We start from the raw sequence: 24,120 nt of genomic DNA, 5'->3' as shown, positions 1-24,120 counted from the left end.
CATAGAGTTGGAAGAGACCACAAGGGCCATCCAATCCAACCCCCTGCCAAGCAGGAAACACCATCAAAGGATTCCTGACAGATGGCCGTCAAGCCTCCGCTTAAAGACCTCCAAAGAAGGAGACTCCACCACACTTCCTGGCAGCAAGTTCCACTGCCGAACTGTCGAACAGAAGTGTCTTTGATCCAATGGAGAATTCTACTTGGAAAGGAGGCAGGGAAGAAGTTTTTTTTTCCCAATTTCACATGTCCTCTGTGAATTTATAAATTTATAATTTTTTATAAATAAGTTAAACAAAAAATTGCTAGAGATTTATCATAGCAGTGCCTGTCTTTAAAAGACCATGCAGTTCTACATTCCATCAGTCACAAAGTGAAACAATTCATACAAAATATAGCCTAACTACTAAAGCACCTTTCTTTGTGCAACACAATGAGGAATGCACTAATAAAGGAAGAACATGACATTATCTTACGAGCTGCGGAGTTCAACACACTTTAATAGATTATGTGTAGATATAATCATGCATACCTGAACAGTAGAAGAGCTTCCATTCTCACAGTTGGAGGTTGATGGAAACAAACTATTTTCTTGAGTATCTTCCTTGTTGTTTGAGGACAACTTTGGAAATTCAACAGTGCTTTCAGAGGCCAATATATGAGGTTCCTGGAGAGGCTGTCTACTCCCTTTACTAGTTACTTCATCATCACTATTATTATTTTTGCAAATTAAAGGTAAAAATCCCAGAGATCTTTTATATGACCTATTCAATACAAAAATAATACAAATGTCAAGATAAATTGTCCAACATATGGTGATAATAATGATAGTTTAAAAAAAAAAAAACCACAACCCGCTCATAGGAATCACAGAATTGTAGAGTGGGAAGGGACCCCAAGGGTTATTCTAGCTCAATGCCCAGCAATGCAAGAATCCTACTAACAGTCATCCATGGGCCTGCTGTATATGGTACAGAATCGGGAGCTAGCCAACTCCTTTGGTGGTATTGCTACTTGATATAGTGTTCATGCGAGGTTATTTTAACGCTTGTGTTGGGTTTACATAGTACTTTAGTCTCCTCTGCACCTTGTTAGTAGTAAAGCAGGTAAAGTACCCCTGGATGGTTTAGTCTAGTCAAATTCAACTATGGTATGTGGTGATCATCTCTGCTTTCAGGCCGAAGGAGCTGGCGTTGATCTGCACACAGCTTTTCCGGATCATGTGGCCAGCATGCCTAAACTGCATCTGGTGCAATGGGACACCATGACAGAAGCCAGAGCACACGGAAACGCTGTTTAGTGATGAGCACATGTGACCATTTCAACACCACTACAAAGCAGGGGAGCAGCATAGCATACTGAAAACAGCTACTAAAAAAGTACCTGGATAATTGTGTTTTTTGAATAACTGCTGTGCCTCTGGCTTGCTCTGATTGTACAGATTTACAGGTTTCAACTGAGTTATTCTGTTTTTCACTTGTTTCTAATTTTCTTGCATGGAGTGTTCTTGACACTTGGTCACCTGTAGTAGCTGCTTCATCAAGGAGCACAGCACCTAAATTCAGAGAAGATTGAGGGTGCTCTCTTTCCATTACTTTTAGCTCTGTAGTTTTAGGTACTGGTCTAGTGGTGGAGGTGGTTTTCTTCTTTGAAATGTTCGATTTTCCTGACTTTTTCCCTTTAAAAAAAAAAGACGACAACAAATACAACTAAATAAGCAAAAAATATAGAATCTGCTACAGGGAAATTCCATTTTCCTCTATACAAAACAACAAATTTGTCTCATTTCCCCACAAATAAGAGAAATTGACATTCAGTAACATCAACATGCCCAAGAGAAAACAAGTTCTTTGAATCCGAAAGTGGCTATAGATGCATTTCCCAAACAGCATCTGCCCAACCACACAGCACATGAGGAACTATTTTTGAAACTAGAGAGTGAGTTTCAAAATCAGGAATCAGGTGGGTAGTGACAGTTGAGTGCTTCTGCCACTGCAGACCTACATCCAAGCTCACAGCTCCTAGCATCTCTGGCTATTGTAATGTTTTATTGTTGTTTTACTGATATGGATCTTTTGTTGTTATATGGTGTATTTTTATTTTACTTATTGTCATATAAACCACCACAGTATTTCTTTGAAATGAAAGATGATATGTAAGTAATTTAAAGAAAGATGTTTCTGATCTGAATGGGCCTGCCCCTCCCAATATGAACCAAGCCAGACCCAGCAATCACCTGAAGTCCTTCTTTGAGTGCCTCCTCCATGAGAGATCTGGGGGGGCCTATTCTGTAGTGGCTCCCCGTTTGTGGAATGCTCTCCCCAGGGCAGCTCATCTGGTGCCTTTTTATGCACCAGGCAAAAACATTCCTCTTCTCCCAAGCCTTTGGCTAATTAAACATAACTAAGGCCTTTAAAACTGTGTGAGGTATTGTTTTTGTTTGTTATTATGTTATGTATATTGGATGAAATTTAATTAATTAATTAGTTAATTAGTTAATAATGTCTGCTGCTAAAATAAAAATTCAAAAATGCATTTGGGATGCTGGCGTACATCAATAGCTAACTATAGAAAATCACATGTACCGTGCCTTTGTATGTGAAAACAATATAAATTTCACCTACCAGCAGCTTTCCTTGGTATACAACTTGATTTAATAGAGGTGCCCTGCATGAAAGGAAATATGAACATCAGTATAAGTTCCTTTTCAGAAATATGATTCAAAAGGACAATACAATTGCTTACATTATTTAGAATGTGAAAGAACATGAACTTTTTAATGATACATCAACTTCATTTCCTGAAGTAAGGCTGAATTAGTATTATTTGCCCCCCAATATATTTCAATACAAGTGAGTTAAGATATGTGGCTAAGGGTAAATGTGTTGAAACAGTTTGCAAGATCCTCCATCTTGAATGGAAAAATACTACATCTATTTGGGGATTCAAGATAACATCTATACCAATGGTGGACTTCCAAAATTTTGCATGATGAACTAATTCATATATGTACTTCCTAACCTGAACACTGCTTCCAGAAAACCATTTAGATTTGGGTTTTCAATTAATTGTTTTTCTAGCGTCTACTCCAAGGTACCTAAAGCAGAAATTGAGAGGAGGCTATAAATTTATACATCCAACAAAATTTGTCTTGCAAAAGTTCTATTGCATAAGTGGAAGTCTGCTGTGCCAGCTAAGTGGAAGTCTGATGTCCTAGCAGAACAGCAATGTAGGGCACGACCCCATGTTTGTTCCCTGGTTCTCAAATGATTAAACATGGGGTCGTGTCCAACATTGCTGTTCTGTTAGCACAGCAGACTTCCACATCCAACAGAACTTTCCCTTCCTTTCCTGTGCACCCTCAAAATCTGCCCCTGAGAGTTGGAGGACCCCCTGGAGCAGATTTTGAGGGTGCACAGGGAGACAAAAGGAAGGGGAAGTTCCACTGTGCACTTAGAACTCGGCACACGCAACATTGGGTGCAACCCATAAAGTGGAAAACTAGGGGTTTTTTTAATCAAATGTTGCACCAGTGGGGTTCCAGTGGCTCAACAGGACTTTTACTCTCCTCTTCTACATCTCCCCCAAATCTGCTCAGGAAGATCTCCCAAATCTTCAGAGCTGATTTTGATGGTGCTCAGGGGACAGAAGGGAAAAAGGAAAATCCATTGCGCACATTTAAACGCCTTGAGCCAGTAAAGCTGCAGCATTGAGTAGGGACCCCTAATTTCCAAAACTAAATTTCCTAAGAGAAATTCTCAAAGTTTATTTAATTAATCTGCAGCATGTGTTTATGATATATTTTTTATTTATTTTACCCATAGAAACATACAAACAGCATAACTTGAAACATGAATAAAGCTCAGTTCCACATACAAATACATAGTAAAAACACACAAAAATTACTCTACAAAATACAATAGAAAGATAACAAATGCCACTATTATCTTTAATGTGACTACAGCAATAGCAGCTATGCATTATTAATTTAGATGGCAGATCCCACAACTCAATATAATAGCAGTAGCTAACCTTTTCAGGATGAAATTTCAAGTCATGTTTCTGGGGACCAAAATGTAGACGTGAGCTTTGTTAAAACCAAATTATCGTGGCTGCCTTCAAAAATGCTTTCTCATTAGCCATTTCCCTCTGTTTTAATTCATTTTTTAAAATCATTACAAAATCAGTTTAATATTTTCATTTTCATTTTTTAAAGAGGAACAATTCTGATACGGTCTGGATTGGATCACAAGAACCTTTTGGCATCAGAGCATGGGAGAATTCCCCCCCCCCAAAAAAAGTTTTTAGAAAACCACTTTTTAAAGTGACTTGTTTTCAGAGGCAGGGGGGGGGCAGGAGCAGAAACAGCCCTTGGGCCACGAGTTGGCAACCCCTGCAGTATACAAACCAGTGATGGGGTTTGAATGCAGATTAAACTAGAATGAGGAGGCACTGTATTACCTCTTGCACAATCCCATAATCCACTCTGTGATGAAAAGATTTCTTTCAGAATTGTTGGAAAAGTCAAGAATCCTAGTCAAATGTCACAGAAACTGTCTTACTGCTCACAAATGGTGATGAAAATAGGTGAAATTTACACTGGCTTTAGCACAAGCTAAACAAATGTTGCTGGTTTTCTATGCTCTTGACTGTGCCAGTCCCAATCTGTGTTCTTTTGAAACTTTCAGGGTTTTTTCCATTTTGATTTTATTTTGCTGATTCTTTCTGGTTAGATTCCTTATATTTAGGTCCCTGGGTTGGTCATATGCTTCTGCAAAGATTTATAAGGTGCCCACTTTGCCTGTTTGTTTAAATAGATAGTGTCATTTAACTTTTGTACTGGTTTTCCTATATACACGTACCTAACCCTTCTCCAAATTAAACAACCACAAAATATAAATACAATGGAAACTAATTCTCAACTCAATAGCCAAATTCTTTAACACCTGTTATCAAAGTTCTCAAATGAGTGGTATAAAACATTTGTTAATTTTAGATTTCTTCTTTATAATAAATACCCTAAATAAATACATTTCTCAAAATGGAATGGACTATTGTGCATAAGAAAGCAGTTAAAAATCAGAACATCCTAAAAAAATAAGCATGTTGTTTTCAATTGCAGCACTTCACCATAGTGCAGGGTTCTTAAAAAAATGGACTCTTTTCTATTGCTGCCATCAAAAAACAGTACTGAGACATATTAGAAGTGCTTTCCCCATCCTTTTTTCATGCAGGCTCCCAAGTTTTCTTCACTCAGGCAACAGACAGCGAACCCAAAAGATTCTAACTTTTGTGATTCTCTGAATTAATCTCTGACCTTATTGGTGCTTTCCTGGTTTCCCCCTACAGAAGACAGTTTTTGCTTCTCAGGGGCATTCCCACTTTCTTCAAGGGCCTCAGCATGCCTTTTCAGATTCCGCCAAGAGGTTGAACCAAGCTCTGCAAACTGTTCCAACGAGGCTTCCAGCAATTCTTCTGCCCTCGCAGTGTTGTCCAAAGAGACAGCATTTTCTTCAACAGCAGCTGTTACGGAGCCAAAGCTGTACAAAGTTGCCATGCAAAAGTTGTGGAACTGTTATTTAATTCAATGTAAATGTAATTCAAATTAAAACTCTCATTAATAGCAATAATTTAATGCCCTTTGAAAGCAATGCTTGCTTCCTATACTTGGTAGAGGTTTCACTTAGACCAATGGGACTACAGTCCAAGTAACTACTGTATGCTTATAATAATAATAATAATAATAATTTTTTATTTGTACCCCGCCCATCTGGCTGAGTCTCCCCAACCACTCTGGGCGGCTTCCAATTGAATATCAAAACAATACAGCAATAACACAATTACAAAAGTCACAAACAATACATAAACCACATCAAAAAATACGCAACCGAATGGAAAACAGTTTTGACATAGATCAAAATCTAAAACTAAGAATACATCCTTAATACATCCTGCTTAGGAAAGAGCAGTAAAAACTACTCTTTTCCTGAAAGTCGCTCCTTGCATTGGGCTCACAAGAAGACATTTTGTCCTTTGACAAGGTACAGTTCTAATCAGCTGGCCGTTCTAATAGTTTTATCATGAATAACTTGACTGCCCACAAAAAGAGGGGAAACATAGAGCCTACTTCATGTTCCCACAAGGAGAATCCTCTCAAAACTTTCATTTGTTAAAAGGGCAAATTCTCTTCCATAATATCCCTTTAAATCAGGCACAACTAATTTTTTTCAGCCAGAGGGCTATATTCCCATTTTGGCCAATTCTCTGGGAGCTGCACACTCATATAAGGGCACTATCGTCTCCAGTCTTAAGTACACCCAACAAAAGAACATCAGTTCATATTAAAAGATAATGTTACTTACTTATCTTCTCTTGCCACTTCTGTGGAGTTCAGATTGTCTGGGGTAAAAAAAACTGGTGCTGGAAGCAGCTGTTCGGACGTTTGTTGTAGCGAACCGGATCCGTCACTGCAATTCTCTGATCCAACGGTGATTTCCACCAATGTTAAAATGAAGGTTGGCTCCTCTCCCTTCGGATATTCTTCAACTCCAGCACTAACTACTAAGATACATATGTGGGGCAAATAAAAGATTAATAATATATAAAATAACATTGTTCTGCATGCTGTTACTCTATTCAAAAACCCTTGCAGAATTTTTTTATTTATTTTCACAAGTAAAGTGATATGCAAGTGCTGTAAGAAGAGATTAAGGTTGTTCCATGCTCAGCTACATAATGAATACAACCCTGGGTTGTATCCAATGGTGTTCAAACAGATGGGAAACTTCCACAACAGATCTTTCCTTTCTCTGCCCCCTGCAGCCAGCCTTGATATACGATTGATAATGCCATGTACAACTTCCCTTTTTGTATGTAAGCAGTGGCAACTGTAACACATATTAGAGATATAGCCAAACAAATGGAATCCATATATCTTTTAAAATCATATATAATTAGACTACATTATAAATTGTATAATGTGCCAACTCCAATTTTTATTCCTTAAATATTTATGCCTCACCTTACATTTATAAAAACATTCCTGACAGCTTATTAGTATAAACATTAGCTTTATTTACCAAAATAGCTGTTTTCTTTGTATCTTTTGTGTTCACAGAAGCAAACGCAAAGAAGCCTTCTGTACAATGTTGAAGAACTAGTTCTAATTAATTTTATTGCTACATGTACAGTAGTAGGGAAAGCAGGATTGCTACAGGCCATTTCAAGTGCCTATCCCACTGAAACTCCACATGTGGAAATACTGTTTGCATAGCGTCTCGTAGCAAAACATTCCATGCACATAGACTCAAACTGAGTGATCAACATCCCACATAAAACTAGGAATTTGACAGCACAACTTGAATTCTACAAACTGGATTTTTCAAGAATGCATGGTATATAAGGGAGATGCCAAGTGTGGCCATCAAGCAGGCCTAAAGGCAGAGTCAGCAAGCTGCAGTCCCATGCCCCAGCCATATATAAGCAATAAAATTAGTCAGAACTGGTCATAAAAGTGTTTCAAACGTAAAACTCTTCAATCCTCACCAAAGCATTGATGTATACATGCTTCAGTCTTAGACACCTTAATGATACCTAGTTGCTGGGGGGGGGGGAGGTTATGGTGATCCGCATTTGCATATATCTCTTCTTCTTTTTAATCTAACTTGTAAATGATGAATGCATAACAAATGTTTACGTGAAGCTAGTTCCCTACAGCAGCAAATATGTGATCATAAAACAGTGTAAAATGTACCTGCAGTCATCTCTGCAGTGGATGAAATACTGGAACACTTGGCTGCTTCAGTCTGGCAATTAAAAAATCACAATAAAAATCAACAAGCTTGCCAAATAACACTAATGCTCAGAAGATAAAGGGGAAAATAAAGCAATGAAAAATTCTTGATAACTGCTTTAAAATGAATACCGGTACATATTTTTATCCATGTTGTTCCCCTCTGCCAAGCCACCTGGCAAAAATGTTTTAGAAGAGTGGAGTAAAAATCCATTTAAAAATAAATAAACATGATCTCCTCCTTTGAAAGAACATCACTAAAAATAAAGGAAAGAGACTTGGCAAAAGTTGTAACCCAAAAGAAAGAATATTTGACAGGAAACGTACTATTAGGAAATAAAATATTGCTTATAAATTTACCTTGTAACTACATGGTAATGAACAACTTTGGCCTATAGCACAATCTTTGCCTGAAGTGACTCACAGAAAAGATTGCTCATTAACTCAAAGAAAATTAATTCCTTCAATTATTCTAATTACTGAAGTGTTCATCCAAACCCACAGAGCTTGAGGCTGCTTCACAGATGACATTTTCCTACAGTTTCACTGCACATTTACAACAAAAGTTAGTTTAAATGCTTGTCAGAAGAGCAGTCTGACATGCCTTTTGTGTTAAGACCATTAAAGACAAATAAAAAAAAAAAGATTGATCAAGCTCCCAAATTCAAAGCAACTTTTAAAAAAAAAATATAGAAAATACAGTTCAGCAACAAACAGGGATGCAGAAACCATTTGTGGAAAAAGAGATCTAGTAGGGGGAAAGAATACCGTCCTGGTTCCCGTAAGGAACCCACAAGGCAGCAAGACGACTGCAGTGTCACAGATAGTCCTAAGTGACTAACGTGCTCTAATAAAGGCTGAGAGGTGACCTGAGGCCTTATGACACACAGTCTCTAGTCCACCCCCTCAAGCCCTACCTCCGCTTGTTCAAAAAACAGTCTCTCTTGAAGGGTCAGTCCAGTCCAGTTCCTCAGCCAGTAGCAGTCTTTGGATTGGCCAGCTCCTCCTGAGAATGAGGGCCAGGGCCATGATTGAGACGTAGACAAACAATGTACATATAAGCAGGGGTGTTGATTGTGCAATAACTGTATCAGGAACACTCGGAATGTACTACTGTATTCAGAATGGCTTCTATTTATAACGGTTGTGTGTGTGTGTGCGCGCGCGCTTGAAACAGCTTCCTCCTTTTATTCTCCCCCATAAGGTAGCAGTTTTAGTTATAAAAAATAAATACCTGTGCAGGTTTAATTGCCAACAACTGGTGTTCAGTAGGAGCAGAAACTTGGGCACTAATATTTGTGCTGCAACCACCGGGTGGTTCAGGAGGGTCTGCTTCTGGAGAAACTTCTGAAGCAGTTAACAGAGATGCAACTTCCCAAGTCTCTCTCGCTGTGTTGTCGCTTTGGAAAAATTAAGCCAGTTTCACTTCATAAAATGCTTATCAGTTAAATGTTTTCATGCTGCATAGCTTTGAAACAAATAATGTCAGGTTTACAGTCATTTTGTCAAAGTGATTAAAAGTACTATTAACCGTTCCATAGGTAAGTTCAGCTAATAAAAAATGCAATGTCTTAAAGTGTCTTCCTCAAGCATCTTAAAGATGTTTTATTATTCTCAAATCTCAAAAGTTACTTGGGTGAGATGATGTGGCTTAACAATTAAATATTAAGTATGCAGGGTGCTATTTCCCTTTCTTTTCTCTAAAAAATGAAATCCTCTTTAAATATAAAACCAGTAAATGTGCAGTTCCATATTTTCCCATAATTCTAGTCAACTATATACTGGATATGCTCCTATTCTATAAAACACAATTTACTATATATTTCGCATACAGCAGCTCAAGATATCTAAGAGAGATGCCAAAAGCTTGTGAAAATTATTAGTGTTATTACCTTTCTATGTTGTCTTTCTGCATGGCAGGACCAGAACTTGGAAGCTGTAGATTATGTTTCTCTACAGAGCTGCTTTTAGTTAGCTCATTCAATTTGAGATTCTTTTCCAGTTCAACTTTCTGCTCTTCTATTGCATTGTCTGACACCTTCTTTTCTATTATTTTAGACATTAAAACACCACTCAGTATAGTTTGCAGAATAAATATATACTATTTTGGATGAGGTTACAACACTGACAGGGCATCACATCACCTAATCCCCAGCTGGAAGGATGAACAGACAGACACAGGTACCATACATACAGGTCTGGATGCACACTTGGGGACCAGAAGTTTGAAATTTACGAAAAATAAAATCAGATATTCTCAGAAAACATCCCCACAAGCACAGAGTACAATTTCTGTTCAGGGTAAAGGATTCGTAAAGTCCTGATAACTAAATGCTTTAAACACAAGAACCAAAAACTTACCATTCTGGAGTTCTTCAGATTGTTCAACACACAAATCAATATATTTTTGAGAAGCATTCTTGCTCAGCCTCAGACTTCTGTTAAGATTTGGTTTAGGCTTAGGAAATCTACATCTTGCTTGTTTGGATGATTTATCTCCTTTGAATGATAGTAAATCACTGCAGAGAAACAGAAACCACCACTGAGCACCCTTAATTTTAACATTTGTCTGACAGAAATAGTCAAAATCTTAGCTAGCTATGCAACCAATCTGGAAAAGGCATAAGAATTTCTGTGACAGTTCAAACACCTTGAACGCAACCAACCACCCCGCTTCAACTAGCTTTAACTAGACAAGAAGGGCAGAGGTACAGAGGGCATGTGGTTGGACACATTAGTGCAAGAATTTTGACCACATCATCAGGCCACAATTCCATAACACTTGGCCAGATGTGGCACTGGACACCTTGACCAAATTTGCCATAATAGCGGCATCCAAGTCGCTACAAAGTCAAGTGGCTTTATCCCCCAAGTGCCCTGTCAACCACTCAAACTAATCACAGTTTGTTAAAGGGGAATCTGGGGTAACTAATATTTGGATACAGAGCACAAAAATGCCGGCCGACCCCTTGAGGATGTGGCAAATGCAGCAAAGTATTGTCTTCTTTGCTGTCTTCACCACCACATGGCAAGCACAATTATATGTCCTAATGTGTTTGGGCAGCTTCAGAGAGAGTGACCAAGTCCTACAAAGCATAGACTGAAGATGGTGTATAACACTATACACCTATGTTGTCTATTTACCTATATTTACATGGGATGGCTTGAAAAGATCAAGTTAAAACGGAGAAGAGCTAGGTGATATCATGCTATCATGGTAAAACTTCTTACAACCTAAAGAATGAGAGGGATTCCTAGCTAACACAATCAGATTTTTAAAGAGAAAGATGCAAACCTGCTGATTCTAGTTGTTTCCTCTGAGCATGCTTCCAAAACCGATGTACTGCAATGCTGTGCAGCAGCTTCATTTGTATTTTTTGAAAGTGACACATTAGTTGCTTCCTGTAAGTAAACCTCCAAGCCTGATGGTTCAACAATATGATTCTCTGCAGCAGTTACGTTTGCATTGACTGAAGAAAGCGATTCATTTTCTGAAGGGGCAGGATGTTGCATATGACAATGGACTATGCTTTGCTCTTCGTGACACTCATTTGGGAAGCTATCAGTAACATTCATTTCATCTTTACTGGGAAACTCCTGAATTTTTTGTTCTTTTTTCCACAAAAAGAAAAAGTTGACAATAATTAAATTCTTAATTTATGTATAACAAAACATTTATACTGTGCAATTTCAGTTAGGACAATATAAAGATTAAGTCTGAAATCCTAAGCAAATGATTTATTTTTCATGTCTAAATTTCATTAAATTACACCACTGCATTTTGAATGCCTTCTAAATCGAAGAGTACCTAAAATTATGTTTAGGGTTTACTAGATACTTCTTAGTCCAGATCTGATGGGCATCCTTCAGGCATTTTTAGTGGACAAAAGACTGTAATGTAATGTGTGACTAGCGTAAATAATGTAAAATGGTCCCCAAGTGTAAGTTTCGTGTTTCACTTATTCAATAAAAGCATTCCATCCAACACATATCACATCCTTTCTCTTTGTTTTAATAAAAAGTAGATTTAAAAAGAAAAAATGGAACAGACCTCCTGGAAATAAGAACCTACTACTGTCAGTATAGAATCCATAAAATATATCCTGGCTGACAAGTGGATGACCTGGATTTCCAGGCCTGGCTCTAGGGGTAGTCTTGGTGGCGCAGGGTGCCAGGACGCCGGGCCAGCAGGAGGGTGCTGCACCCGCCCACCAGGGCGGGGGCGCCGGAGCGATCTCCGCGCCAGGGCACCCAACCGGCTTGAGACGGCCCTGTGGATTTCCACCCTCCTAAATAATCACAATGCTAGAATAGAATAAAAACAACACAGAATTCATTGTCCTATTGCTATACTAAAGTGCTATATGGTGATAGTGACCATACCTTGGATTCCAATGTTTAACTGGAATGCTGGATCTCTCATAGCAAGTAAAGTCATGGCTGCTTCAGTACTTCCATCACTAATCCCTGAAAAAAGTTTACCAAACAAAAACCACCAAAATCAAATTTTATTTCTCCAATACACCCAAACTACGTATGCTTGTCTTAAAAACAGCTAATTGCTTTTGGATCATTCTAGGCATTAAAAGCAGTTTCTGACACATGCATCATTCAGCACCCCTCATTTACAAACCATGAAAGTGGTTTCAAAATTCTTGTTTTACAATGCAATCTGATATGCTTTCTACTCAGAAGTAAGTATTGTTGTTTTCAATGGAGCTTACTCCCAGGTAAGTGTCTATAGCAGCATTTGCCAACCTGGTGGCCTCCACATGTTTTTGGCGTACATTTCTTGTCAGAACCCAGCCAGCAAGGCTTGTCTGTGGGACTGCAGCCTGAGTAGTTATTTCTTTATTTAGTGAATGAGAGACTTGAGGATCTCCTCTTTTAAAACTTTTTTTTTGTAAAGACCAGTATTAATAAAATTCACAAATTTAACTTGGTCTCAATGGTACATTTATTTATCTATACAGTGGTACCTTGGTTCTCAAACGCCTTGGTACTCAAATAACTTGGAACTCAAACACTGCAAACCCGGAAGTAAGTGTTCTAGTTTGTGAACTCTTTTCAGAAGCCGAACGTGCTCCGTTTTGAGTGTTACACTTCCAATTTGAGGGCCACACTTCCGATTTGAGTGTTACGCTTCTGATTTGAGTGTTACACTGAGGTCTGTCTGTTTTTGAGGCTTTTTTGTGACTGTGTGGAACCCAGTTCAGCTACTGATTGATTGATTGTGGGGCTGCAGTACATAGTTTATTTCTTTTATATTATGGATCAATTGTCTCGTTAGATAATAAAATTCATGTTAAATTGCTGTTTTAGGGGTTGTTTTTAAAAGTCTGTAACAGATTAATCCATTTTGCATTACTTTCTATGAGAAAGCGCGCCTTGGTTTTGGAACGCTTTGGTTTTGGAACGGACTTCCAGAACAGATTAAGTTTGAGAATCAAGGTACCACTGTAGTATTTTTACCCTTCGCTTCACTCAAAGCAAGGCTCCCAGTGGCTTATATCAATCAATAGTAAGACAGTTCCTGCTAGAAGACATGGCCCAAAAGGAAAAGGATGAAAATCAAACCCATAAGAATTTCATGACTACAAGTTTCTTTAAGTGACTATTCAGTTGTTCAGTGTCAACAACTTGCACCATTTACCTGCTTTCTTTTCTTGATCTTCTTGTGCAACCGCCTTAGATAAAAAGAAACACAAGTTAACGACTGTAGTTCTGAATCCTTCCCCCCCTCCAATTAAATTAAATTCTACAGATCAGTTTGCTTTTTCACTTTGCATGCATAGTGACAATAACACCTTGGCTGGCATATCATAAGCCACATTTTGTCATAAAACGTGTTTTAATCATGAACTTGCTCCCCTATTACCACATGGATCTACACTCCCCACACAACTCAAACCATATTTTGGCTTGTTGTGTTGTTCAAATCTGGATCATAGTTTGCTTGTTTCAAACAAACCATGCACAAGGTTCATTTAATGTTTATTTCATGTTTCATGTATTTCATTTTTGTTTAAATGAACCCGGTGCATGGTTTGTTTGAAACACGCAAACCATGATCCATATTCAAATGACATCATCAGCCATACTATAGCTCATTTAAGCCACGTGGACACCTTGCGGGGAAACAGGAAGAGCCAAGTCACACCAGGAGGAAGAGCAAATAAGGCCTACCTCAGCACAAACAACAAGGCTCCACATTCCTACAGGATTGCCTGTTATCATGCCATACTGGAATGGTGTGCTACATGCATTATCTGAATAGATGAATACACTGCTAAAAATAACTCAGTTCCTTAATCAGTATTGCCACTCCCTAAAACATTTGCTTCTCATCTTGCTTAAGGGAGTGGGGATTATTCAACTGGCATCACAAAAGTGTAATATCTTCGCTAGCCTTTCTCCCTATTCATGCAAATCATACGTTAACTGTCCTAAAGTAACAAGAACTGAATTATGCTAGAGAAAATAAGTTTTAAATGCATTTAATGATATTGCATAAAGGGGGAAATCAAAATACTTACATTTTGTGAGGAATACAATCCTTTCTCTCTCTGAATCACAGGCTGAGCATCTACATTCAGTTCGTGATGCAGAAATGGCTCATCCGCAACATTCTCATATATCTCAAGCTGTTGGACAAGGAAGCATACCAATTCAGTTTAGCAGTTCCCCAAAACCAAACACATCCTGAAAAGGGATCTAAGAAATGTCCTGTGTGCATTGTAACTGCTATCTGCACAGTTAAATATAACAAAAGTGACGGTATGATATATTTTCAGATGCAGTCAAAGTGCTATGTGTTTCACAATTCTCAAAATGCAATTATTCCTAAAAGAGGCATAAGCAAAACCTCAATGGGACTTAAGTATGCATGCACTCTTAGGAATAGGAATATTTAGATGAACAATTGCTAATGGGGGAGGGGGCCACGGAAGGAATGGACAGATAACATCAAATGAAATGTTGAAGAAATAACTTTCTTAAGAACAAGTCATCAGATTGCCAGTAAGGTAACACATGGAAAGAATTCTATGTCACAGACTATGACGGGGGCCAAAAAAACTAAAGTCATGTCAAGCAATCGGCCCCATATTGTATAATGTAGACCATCTTTGTCATGGCAAAATGATCTATCAACTCTTCTCCATTAGCTGTTCTTTCATACTTGACAATAAAATGTCTAAGACCTTCTATTTTCTGCTTTAGCTTAAAGGATGCTGAGCAGCTATTTGTAAGTATGGCCAATCAGAGAGACACACTGAACTGGCACATCTGCAGTCATCTCTTTACAGCAGGCATGATGCAATTATAGCTTTCCAGATGTTATGAGACTGAAAATCCCATAATTCCTGACCACTGCCCATGCTGGCTAGGCCATATGGGTGTTGGGGTCCAACATCTGGAGGGGCACCGGTTCCTTACCCCCACTTTACAGGTGTTTCAGTCATACCTCTTCCATTGTTTCCTCAATCTGAACAGGAACTGGATTTGGAGATCGAAGCCCTTTAGGAACAAACACTGGAGCTTTGTTTACTTCCTCTGGTGAAAAGCATTCAACTTCATAGTCTGGCTCAAAGTCATCCCCATCATCATCATCATCATCATCCTCTTGCTGAGAAGAAGCCCTAAGAGTCACCAGGTTAACCTTTGAATTCCCATATTCCTTTTTAGCATTCTTGCGAAGGACTGGTTTTGAACCTCTGCCTCTACCAACATTTGGTTTCCCCTTTTGGTAGTGTTTACCCTTTTCACTAAGGTCATTCTCACATTCAGAAGTGAAAGACGTTATTGATCCACTTATGTTTTTCCTCTGTTTCACTGTCCTTCTCACTTGTTTTCTAAATAAGTATAAAAAGACATTTTGTTAAGAAGATTTCATTGTAACAGGTGGAAAAGCCAGGGTGCATACTTATGTTTCTTCTGTGATGAAAAAAGATAGCAATCAACTCTTTTTTAAACAGATACAAAACTTTTGCTAACATGTTTTTCCTTAGGGGCCTGCATTTACATTATCAATATAGACTAAATGTTCAAGTTTTACTTATTCATAGAAGCATTTATATCCCACGTTTCCATTTAAAACAGGCACCCCCAAAATAGGCACCTCCAGATATTTTGGGACTACAATTCCCATCATCCCTGACCACTGGTCCTGTTAGCTAGGGATGATGGGAGTTGTAGTCCCAAAAATCTGGAGGGCCAAGTTTGGGGGTGCCTGATTTAAAGAATAAAGTTCAAAGAGTAACTTTACCCTTTTATTCTTTCAGATGCTCTCTCCTGGACTGAATGGGCCTTAGAGGTTTCTTTCTTGATTTGACTTCCACTCCAAGGGGACTGTTCTGAAGAATCACATTTTCCAGAGTGCCCGTGTCCTGTTGGGGACATCATCTCAATACTATCTATATGATTTCTTTGTCTTGATTCAGAAGATGATGCGGAATTGTGCTGGAAACAATACAAAATTGTGCCAAATTTAATACGTTAAACTCTTCTGTGTCCTTTCAGATCTCCTACCCCTCCTTTCACATTCAGCTTTAAACAAAAGCAGCAGACAACCAGCTTCTTTAACATTCAGGTAAAACTGAAAAACTGTTCAGTTTTATCTAAAAATGTTGAAATAATTGTCTTTCTTTTTAAAATGTCAAATTTATTATCTAAATTATATCGTGGCTTTCCACACTGACACTAAAGGTGGCTGTTTTAACAGCTACAGGGGGAAAAAAACCAGGTTATACTTGTTGATTTATATCTGTAGTCCATTACTAATTTTGGTAATGAAGTGGATAGTGTGCTAGGTCAGATATCCCCAGACTTCGGCCCTCCAGATGTTTTGGACTACAATTCCCATCATCCCTGACCACTGGTCCTCTTAGCTAGGAATCATGGGAGTTGTAGGCCAAAACATCTGGAGGGCCGCAGTTTGGGGATGCCTGTGCTAGGTCCACAGAGTGACCTCTTTTGCACGTAACTTTAAACTACAGTTAAGCTTAGCTGTGGTTTAAAAGCTGAACACCAGGCCAGTGAGGCTACCACTTTAATAAAACTAATTAATGAGAAAGAAACGGAGAGAGAACGCTACAAAATCTTAATGTTGTGTATCTTATTGCCAAAGGAACCTTAAAAAAGAAAACGGGAGGCAATTTCAAGGACTTTGAACCTGAGAATAAGATCTGCTAAAACAAAAACACATACACCTCGAGGATTTCCTGGCTTCTCCTTCCTGGTGCAGCTCTATGTGTCCCCTGAAAACCCCTCCAAAGGGTTCACTGTGACACAGGCCACTGCATCTGGTGGGTGCGGAGGGAAGGGAATCATTCGAAATCAGAAAAAAACACCCTTTGCATGATTGGGTGCTTTCCACTCATCCTAGGATTTCATTGCTGTTCCCATGCTGCTGCAGGTGATTTCAGACAGCATAAAAGCAGTTCAACAACCAGCAGCAGCATCGCTAGCCTTCTGGCTGCTCGGGGCGGCAAACCCGAAGGCACCCAGCCGGGGGGGACGGGGCGTCCGTCGTGCACATGCAACGCACATCACGATGCATGCGTCATGATGCATGACGCATGCGCACGCAGGCCTACGGGCGGCGCCACAGCAAACCCTGCGAGCAAGCCATGGAGTGAGGCAGTCTCACTCGCATTGGGGCTTAAGTCCTCGATGGCGGCAACTGCGTCGTGCGGCAGCCGTCGAAGGTCAGCCCCGTCCAGCCTGCTGCCCCCCGCCCAGCCTGCCACCCAGGGCGGCACGCCCCCCCTATCTTAATACACCACTGACAACTAGCTTGTTTATGAAAATCCAATATTGTCAAAACCATTTAAATCAAAACATGATCAGGGCTCACCATTAATGTGGGTATTTCCCCAGATTTGCTGTCACTTGGGGTTGTGTTGCTTTGTGTACTGCTTCCAGTTTTTTCTTTGATGCTGACTTCTCCTTTTGAAGAGGCTTTTTTCTTTTTAGCTGCTTGGGCTAGGTTTGGTTTTGGCTTCTGAAGAGGACCCCTCAACAGCTGTGTGGATTTTGTGCTTTTTGAAAGACTCCCTTCCTGAGTGCCAGAGATATCACTGACCAAAAAGAAAAAGCAACAGCAAAACAATTAGATCATTCCAGTGTTTAGTTACTCCTGAAAGAGTGTGTGTGTGTGTGTGTGTGTGTGTGTGTGTGTGCGCGCGCGCGTGGGTATATCTACCTTTTATTGTCTAGAGTCTCTAGACCATATTAATATTTTTTCCTTTAAAAACCCAGTACCAATCTTAGCTCCTTCTTAGCTCCTCCACATGAACCCAATAAATTTGTGGTAGTGAGAAAAAGTAGAAACAAAACCCCAACCCCACCCCTCTGGCATGGTTATTTTCAGCTTGGAGATCACTGAAAGTTCTAATAACACTTGATATAAAGACTTGGGTTCTCAAAGTAACACACTTAACTTATTGAAAACTATTTTACCTTTCTGAAGGATCCAGACACTTTCCTTCAACATCTTTAGAAACAAACATTTCTTTTTGGTCTTTTGGAAGTTCACATCCCTGTGGCTTCTCAGGACAATCAATTTTCTGCTGATCAATATACCTTTCGGATGATGGGGCTTCACTGGATTCTGACACTTCTTTTTTCTCCAGATCACCAAGGGATGCCTGGACATTGACATTATCCTTGATTTTTTAGAACACATATGCTTGTCAGTTTACTAACAGAGAAAACATAACCCTAACAACATAGTGCTCAACCCCTTGACGTTGCTGGTCTCCAACTCCCATCAGCCCCTACCAACACAGCCAATGATCAGAAATTATGGGAGCTGCAGTCTACCAACATCTGCATGGCATCCCTGCTCAAAAGCTTCATCTGGATTATGATCCAGAAGTTAGTGTGAACTGGAATTTCCCTGTAGAGTCTTAAGATGCTCAACTCTTTAAGAATTTTCTGTTTGACTCCTGTCTGAATTATCATTGCTGTAGGAATTTAAGTTTGGCTTTGCTGGCTCATATAAACTTCACCCCACAGTAAATTTATGAGTCTTTAAGGTGACACAAATAGGTTCATTGTTGAAAAACACAATTAATTTAAAATATACAATAGAAAAAGATGTGGGAAAAACTCTATAAAGCCTTTGCAAGAAAAATGGTCAATCTCAGGATGTGGGACAGAACCATTTTGCTTCTGTGCCCCCTTTCCTAATGCAGACCCTTCTGCTCCCTCACCTGCCCAAAAATGAACTGGAAAAACAGCAGCATCTCCCACAATGTTGGAACAGGTAAAGCTGTGCTTAAATTAAACTAAGTGTGTGGCTAACCTCTGAAGGTGGGTGCAGATCACTTTCCTTGGTCACCTCTGCTTTTCCTATGTCTCCCTCAACTGGAACAGTAATGCTCTCTGACACGGGGTCTTCTTTCTTGTCATTCATTCTTCCAAGGTTCGGCCTGACTCTCTGGAATCGACCTCTCACCAGCTGAGCTGGTTTGATAGGACATGGCTTATTCTCTTGGGAAGTTGGTTTTTCCCTATCCCACAAAAGGAGAAAATGTTACTGAAGTGATTCAACAGGCCCAGGAACTAAGGGAGTGCTGTTTGTGGCAAAAACCAAACAGGAGAGAAGGGAGGAGAGACTTCAATCATTTCACCATCTACAGCAGGCATAGGCAACCTTGGCTCTCCAGATGTTTTGGAACTACAACTCCCATGCTCCCTAGCTAACAGGGCTAGTGGTCAGGGATCATGGGAGTTGTAGTTCCAAAACATCTGGAGAGCCAAGGTTGCCTATGCCTGATCTACAGCTACTCCCCCTGCTTGCTAGCCTTGCACATGCTGAGCCTCTCACCATTAGGCAAGCCAGCCTCAGCAGCTGAGAGCAGCAGTAGTCTTGTGACCTCTGCATCTGCAGCCAATCTATATCTCCTGGCTACAGCACCAGCTACAAAGCCAGTGCTACAATTGTTTTAACTGTTTTCAATAGTTGTTGTTTACAGTTTTACTGAGGAAGGAAAGATAGCTCCACCCGAAAGTTTAGCTTAGAAATATTCTTAATTAATAAATTCACAGATTTTCCCACTTGAGCAACCCTGCTTCTCTTTCAGTGGCAGTTCTAGCGCAAGAAAGAGCAAACTTAACCAGAGGAAGTAAAGTAATGCCTAAGAGCTGAATGGCTGCATTCAGATCTAATATGCTGAAAAGGGTTCAGGATCCTACGGGACTCGTACCTACGGGACCGCCTCTCCTGGTATGCCCCGCGGAGGACCTTAAGGTCCACAAACAATAATATTCTGGAGATCCCAAGTCACAAGATGGCTAGATTGGCCTCTACTAGAGCCAGGGCCTTTTCAGTACTGGCCCCAACCTGGTGGAACGCTCTTTCCCAGGAGACCAGGGCCCTGCGGGATTTGTCATCTTTCCGCAGGGCCTGCAAGACAGAGCTGTTCCGCCTGGCCTTTGGGTTAGACTCAGCCTGACCCCTGTGTTTTTCTCCCTCATGGCTTGGATTTATGGCCTACTTGAAATGAGGCTGCACTTTAAATTTTAATACTGTATTTTAATCTGTATTTTAACTAATTGTTTTTATGTTTTATTGTGGTTCTGTTGGTGTCAGCCACTTATGGCCTACTTGAAATGAGGCTGCACTTTAAATTTTAATACTGTATTTTAATCTGTATTTTAATTAATTGTTTTTATGTTTTATTGTGGTTCTGTTGGTGTCAGCCGCCCTGAGCCCGGTTTTTGACTGGGGAGGGCGGGGTATAAATAAAAATTTATTATTATTATTATTATTATTATTATTATCATTCATCTTTTTTTTTCTACAAAGAAGCAGGAGAGGAAATGTGACTCTGTGGTTTGCAACAACTGCCATTTCCTGAATTCGGACCTAGGAAACTGCAGTTGGTAACAAAGTGTATTGGGGTTCTGCCAGAGCTGTGCCCCATGCTAGCTGCATCCTTGCCTCAAGTCAATAATCTCCACACCTGAGAAAAACAGTTGCAGCTAGAACAGAAAGGAGGGTATGTAATCATCCAAAGTGTGTGGGAGGATAAATGGCCATTTAAACATGCTTTGATAGCCTTGGGTGATGGGGGAGCAGATGGGAGACTGCTAGGAAGGAGGTACAGGTTTTCCCAAGCAGGGAAGGAAACAGGTAGCTCCAGAAAGCCCAAGGCAAGCGCACACAAGAAAAGGGAAAGGTGGAATAACCTAGGACTCCCTCCCCACCCCACCCCACCCCGGTTAAGGAGGACTTGATTTGCTTTTTTCTTATCACTGTGTGCCCTCTAGTTGCTAATAGTGGGAATGCACTAACCCAAAGCTCTCCTATAGCTAAGATGGTTTAATTAGATAACCTTTGCCTACCCTGTGTCACAGCAGAACCCCCATTTGTTTTCCCTCTTGCTGTATTATCAAAACCTGAGCATCACCAGCTTGAGGGCATAAGAAGAGTTATCCCCACTGGGGCCCCAGCAGAGAATAACTGCACTCTTAAAAATATGGAGGATTTGTAAAGTCATGCACACATAATAAAGGGAGTTTGGGACAAGCTAACAAGACCTTGTTGAAGAACACACACCTGGGATATTGATCTGAAATATTCTGAGAGGTACTGGGTGCTTGAGGGTCTTCGTGAATCACTTTCTCCATGTCTACCAATCTGTTCTCCACGCCTTCAGCAGGTAATTTTTTTCTGTCACTCTTTAACTGAGGCTGGAAGTAATATCGAACATCAAAACGCGAAACCATTTTAGCAATGATGGTCTTAACTTTACACTGTATTTGCAAAAATATAGAAACAAAATCTCTCTTAATTTGAAATGTCTTTACTACTAAAGAAAGTTTGGCCCTTTTCTTAACTTACTACTGCAGGGAGAGTTCTGGAAGGTCCATGTTTCTGCAGTTCTGGTTTCTTAGTTCCAGCTGCTGCTGCTTCATTTCCTAGAGATGGTGTTTCTTTCCTTCCAGCTGCCCTTCCTATGTTAGGTTTCGGTCTCTGGAATCTGCCTCTGAGAAAAGGTGTTGGCTGAACAGTGCTCTGTTTGCTGGAGGGGAGACCCAAAGCAGCATATACGGCAGTTAAAATCACTCATCAGATACATCACCAGTGATACACACATGTAACAAAACTATATCCATAGGTTTAATAATTTATCCCATGTTTCACAGATGGTAACTAGTGTACTTCTCAAATATGTAACAGAAAAACAAGTGCAATAAAACCAGCATTTGGTACTTCCACAAGGCTGAGGGAGAGACTTACCATCATTGCCCTCCCCAACATATGCCTTTTGCGGCTGTCAGCTTTGGACACAGTTCATTGTGGAAAAACGGCACATAAGTAAATTCAACCAATCAAAATAGATTTTCTTTTCAGTTCATCAGTAAATTTAATTATGTGGCTTTATCTTGCTTTCATCTTCAGTAATCACACATTCATTTCTTTCCCAAGGATTCCCTAGTTAACTACGGCTTAGATGCAGGGAACCATGTTCCATGCCTACACTACTGCAGCACCATGTCCCACCTCTGAACAGTGACTCCTGAAGATCAAGAAATCCCCAGAAATGGTACTGCAGTGATCAGTTTAGAGGGAATAAACCAATCCGTGGCAAGGCTGCTTGGGTATCCCTGGCCCCAAAGCGAGACAGATAAACCTGTTCTGGCAATAGCTCCATCACAGAAGGATGGAAAACAAGGTTTAATTTTGGATGTTTTTTATTGCATCTCATTTTCAGTTGAGGAAAATCCGTTATCTCCAACATCTATCAACATATCAAATGAATAGATTTTTTTCAACCTATGTTTCAAATCAGCAGACTTGTAAAGGGGGGAAAGTGGATTTCCAACTGATAAAACTCTTTAAAAGCTGATAGATCCTTACCCAACTGTAATATTTTCTTGGATATCTGGGGATGATAAAACTTCATTTGGATCACTACTTTTGAAGTCTGAATGGCTTGGGGGAGACAAGTGGGTCTCATTTGTTGCAGCTGCTTTTTGAGTATCTGCAGAGTTCCCCTCTGACAAAAGTGACGATGGCAGGATTACGCATGCTATAGTTTCCTAAAATATATTATCAGAATGTTTAATACCTGGTGCAAAATGCATGCAGTTATATTATAAAGTTCAAGGGAAAACACACACACAAATCATGCAGGGAATCCAAGTACAACACAAAACTACCAAAAGCTTATTCTATTTTAACATACAAGGTAATATTTTTCAGTTCTTGTACATGGAAGTAATGCAACATCAGCAAAGGGAAAAGTGGCATTAAACCAGGTGAACTGTTCTACTAGCTCTCAGTCATTTTAAGAATCTGATATTCAGTTAAGCTTTGTAAATAGTTCATGCAGTTTACTACAAGCCTGTCCCTATGTGACTTTAAAAAACAACCACCCCAAATTAAGAAAATCATATTAATGTCTTTGTTAAAACATGGACATCCTTCACAAAGAAATCCTTCATGCTTAAGTTTCAAGAATGATTTGCCATACAATGCCAGGAACTCCTGGGTTTTTTTAAAGGAAAAAATAGTGACACTGTGCTCCTGAATTTAAACTGCAAGTATCTCATTTTTGGCCTAAGGTCAACAAGTGATCTCATAGGAAACAACATGCAAACTGACTGCCAATACACCATTTGTCCCACACAGGGCTTTCTATAAATCTCAGTATTAAATATAATTTAATGTTTAATGTTTTATTGTGATGATAGTGAATTCATGGGTACTTTCAGGAGCAAACGATACAGCAACCTGAAGCTATTAAATTATCAAGAACAAGCATTAAAAATAAGTCTTACATCCAGATTAGAGGACTTGCTGCCTTCACTCAGGATAGTTTCTCCAGAGTCAGTCTTATGTTCATTTGTAAGCATTTCTTTTTCTGCTTGTATAAATTCCTCTGTTTCTGCCACCTTTTCTGTGTTCTCCTTTAGACTTTTCAAAGTTGGCTCTACTTCAGCAGAATTTTCTTTTTCTTCTTGTACAAAACTGGAATCTCTGTTGGATGAAGAAAGGTCAACAGGACTTCTATAACTTCTAAGTAAGCAAGAAAGGATGTGTGGTTTTGTTTTCCTTTTTAAAATCTCAGGAGCAACAAAAAAACTAATCAACACAGTGTTGCCCAATACAACACCACAACCCACATGAATATGTGCTTACTTACACTCTTTGCACATGTTTCAATTACTAAGGACAATTCCCATAATTATCATGCAGGCAACAGATGTTCTCACTCATGCCCCAATAAATAATGTTGCTGCCTGTTTGTGGGGCGGCGAAGGAGTGGGTGATGGCAATCAAAGGGCAGAGGGACTCTCAGATCCTGCTCAAGG

At 39.6% G+C, this 24,120-nt stretch overlaps 1 protein-coding gene across 3 annotated transcripts in view; it reads right to left on the bottom strand.

The window, feature by feature from the left end:
• Positions 1 to 24,120, bottom strand: part of BDP1 (B double prime 1, subunit of RNA polymerase III transcription initiation factor IIIB) — a 47,916-nt gene that overhangs the window by 2,453 nt on the left and 21,343 nt on the right. For 2 of the 3 annotated variants that reach the window (XM_035099861.2, XM_060280222.1), the window contains exons 20-41: positions 23,587 to 23,785; positions 22,664 to 22,845; positions 21,644 to 21,824; positions 21,359 to 21,492; positions 19,100 to 19,307; positions 18,253 to 18,458; positions 17,648 to 17,870; positions 16,058 to 16,251; positions 15,257 to 15,644; positions 14,328 to 14,435; positions 13,445 to 13,478; positions 12,175 to 12,258; positions 11,087 to 11,402; positions 10,153 to 10,310; positions 9,684 to 9,837; positions 9,026 to 9,191; positions 7,753 to 7,804; positions 6,362 to 6,560; positions 5,317 to 5,539; positions 2,624 to 2,666; positions 1,383 to 1,677; positions 532 to 763 (exon numbers count right to left, since the gene is read on the bottom strand). In XM_035099861.2, the coding sequence (XP_034955752.2) occupies positions 532 to 763; positions 1,383 to 1,677; positions 2,624 to 2,666; positions 5,317 to 5,539; positions 6,362 to 6,560; positions 7,753 to 7,804; positions 9,026 to 9,191; positions 9,684 to 9,837; positions 10,153 to 10,310; positions 11,087 to 11,402; positions 12,175 to 12,258; positions 13,445 to 13,478; positions 14,328 to 14,435; positions 15,257 to 15,644; positions 16,058 to 16,251; positions 17,648 to 17,870; positions 18,253 to 18,458; positions 19,100 to 19,307; positions 21,359 to 21,492; positions 21,644 to 21,824; positions 22,664 to 22,845; positions 23,587 to 23,785 (3,979 nt within the window). The remainder of the gene's footprint in view (positions 1 to 531; positions 764 to 1,382; positions 1,678 to 2,623; positions 2,667 to 5,316; positions 5,540 to 6,361; positions 6,561 to 7,752; positions 7,805 to 9,025; positions 9,192 to 9,683; positions 9,838 to 10,152; positions 10,311 to 11,086; positions 11,403 to 12,174; positions 12,259 to 13,444; positions 13,479 to 14,327; positions 14,436 to 15,256; positions 15,645 to 16,057; positions 16,252 to 17,647; positions 17,871 to 18,252; positions 18,459 to 19,099; positions 19,308 to 21,358; positions 21,493 to 21,643; positions 21,825 to 22,663; positions 22,846 to 23,586; positions 23,786 to 24,120) is intronic. The other variant, XM_035099862.2, reaches the window with a different exon arrangement.

Source organism: Zootoca vivipara, chromosome 11 (genome assembly GCF_963506605.1).
Source record: "Zootoca vivipara chromosome 11, rZooViv1.1, whole genome shotgun sequence".
Taxonomy (NCBI): Eukaryota; Metazoa; Chordata; class Lepidosauria; order Squamata; family Lacertidae; genus Zootoca; species Zootoca vivipara.
The sequence above is the reverse complement of the archived record's forward strand: the minus strand, read 5'-3'. Positions and strand labels throughout refer to the sequence as shown.